The following is a 370-nucleotide window of genomic DNA, read 5'->3' on the forward strand; positions in this document are numbered from 1 at the left end:
CCGCGGGAGGCCCGGGAGGCACGGACCGAATCCCGGCCGCGGGCGGGTTGGGCTCGGCTGCTGCAGGACCCGCCGGGCCGCCGCCACAAGGGCCTCCATAAGAAAGGGCTGGGCAAAGGCTGCTTCGGCCTCAAGCTGGACCGCATCGGCGCCATGAGCGGCCTCGGCTGCTGAGGGACCCCTGGCGGCGGTGAGTGAGCGGGGAGGCTGCGGGGAGGCTGCGGGGGGATGCTCCGCACCCTGCCCGGTGGGGGGAGATAGCACCGGGTCCCGCTGAGCCCCTCTGCGAACGCCGCTGGGGCTGGTTGGTGGGTCGAGCTCCCCAAGTTGGAGCTTTCATCGCGCTTTCTCGCCTGCCCCCCCCCCCCCC

General features: G+C 73.8%; 1 protein-coding gene across 1 annotated transcript in view; it reads left to right on the forward strand.

Moving 5' to 3' along the window:
- NPPC (natriuretic peptide C) overlaps positions 1-370 on the forward strand; it is a 3,641-nt gene that overhangs the window by 1,723 nt on the left and 1,548 nt on the right. The window contains exon 2 of the mRNA XM_014945782.1: positions 1-190. Within this exon, the coding sequence (XP_014801268.1) occupies positions 1-174 (174 nt within the window). The 3' untranslated portion in view covers positions 175-190. The remainder of the gene's footprint in view (positions 191-370) is intronic.

Source organism: Calidris pugnax, unplaced genomic scaffold (genome assembly GCF_001431845.1).
Source record: "Calidris pugnax isolate Ruff unplaced genomic scaffold, ASM143184v1 scaffold111, whole genome shotgun sequence".
Lineage (NCBI taxonomy): Eukaryota > Metazoa > Chordata > Aves > Charadriiformes > Scolopacidae > Calidris > Calidris pugnax.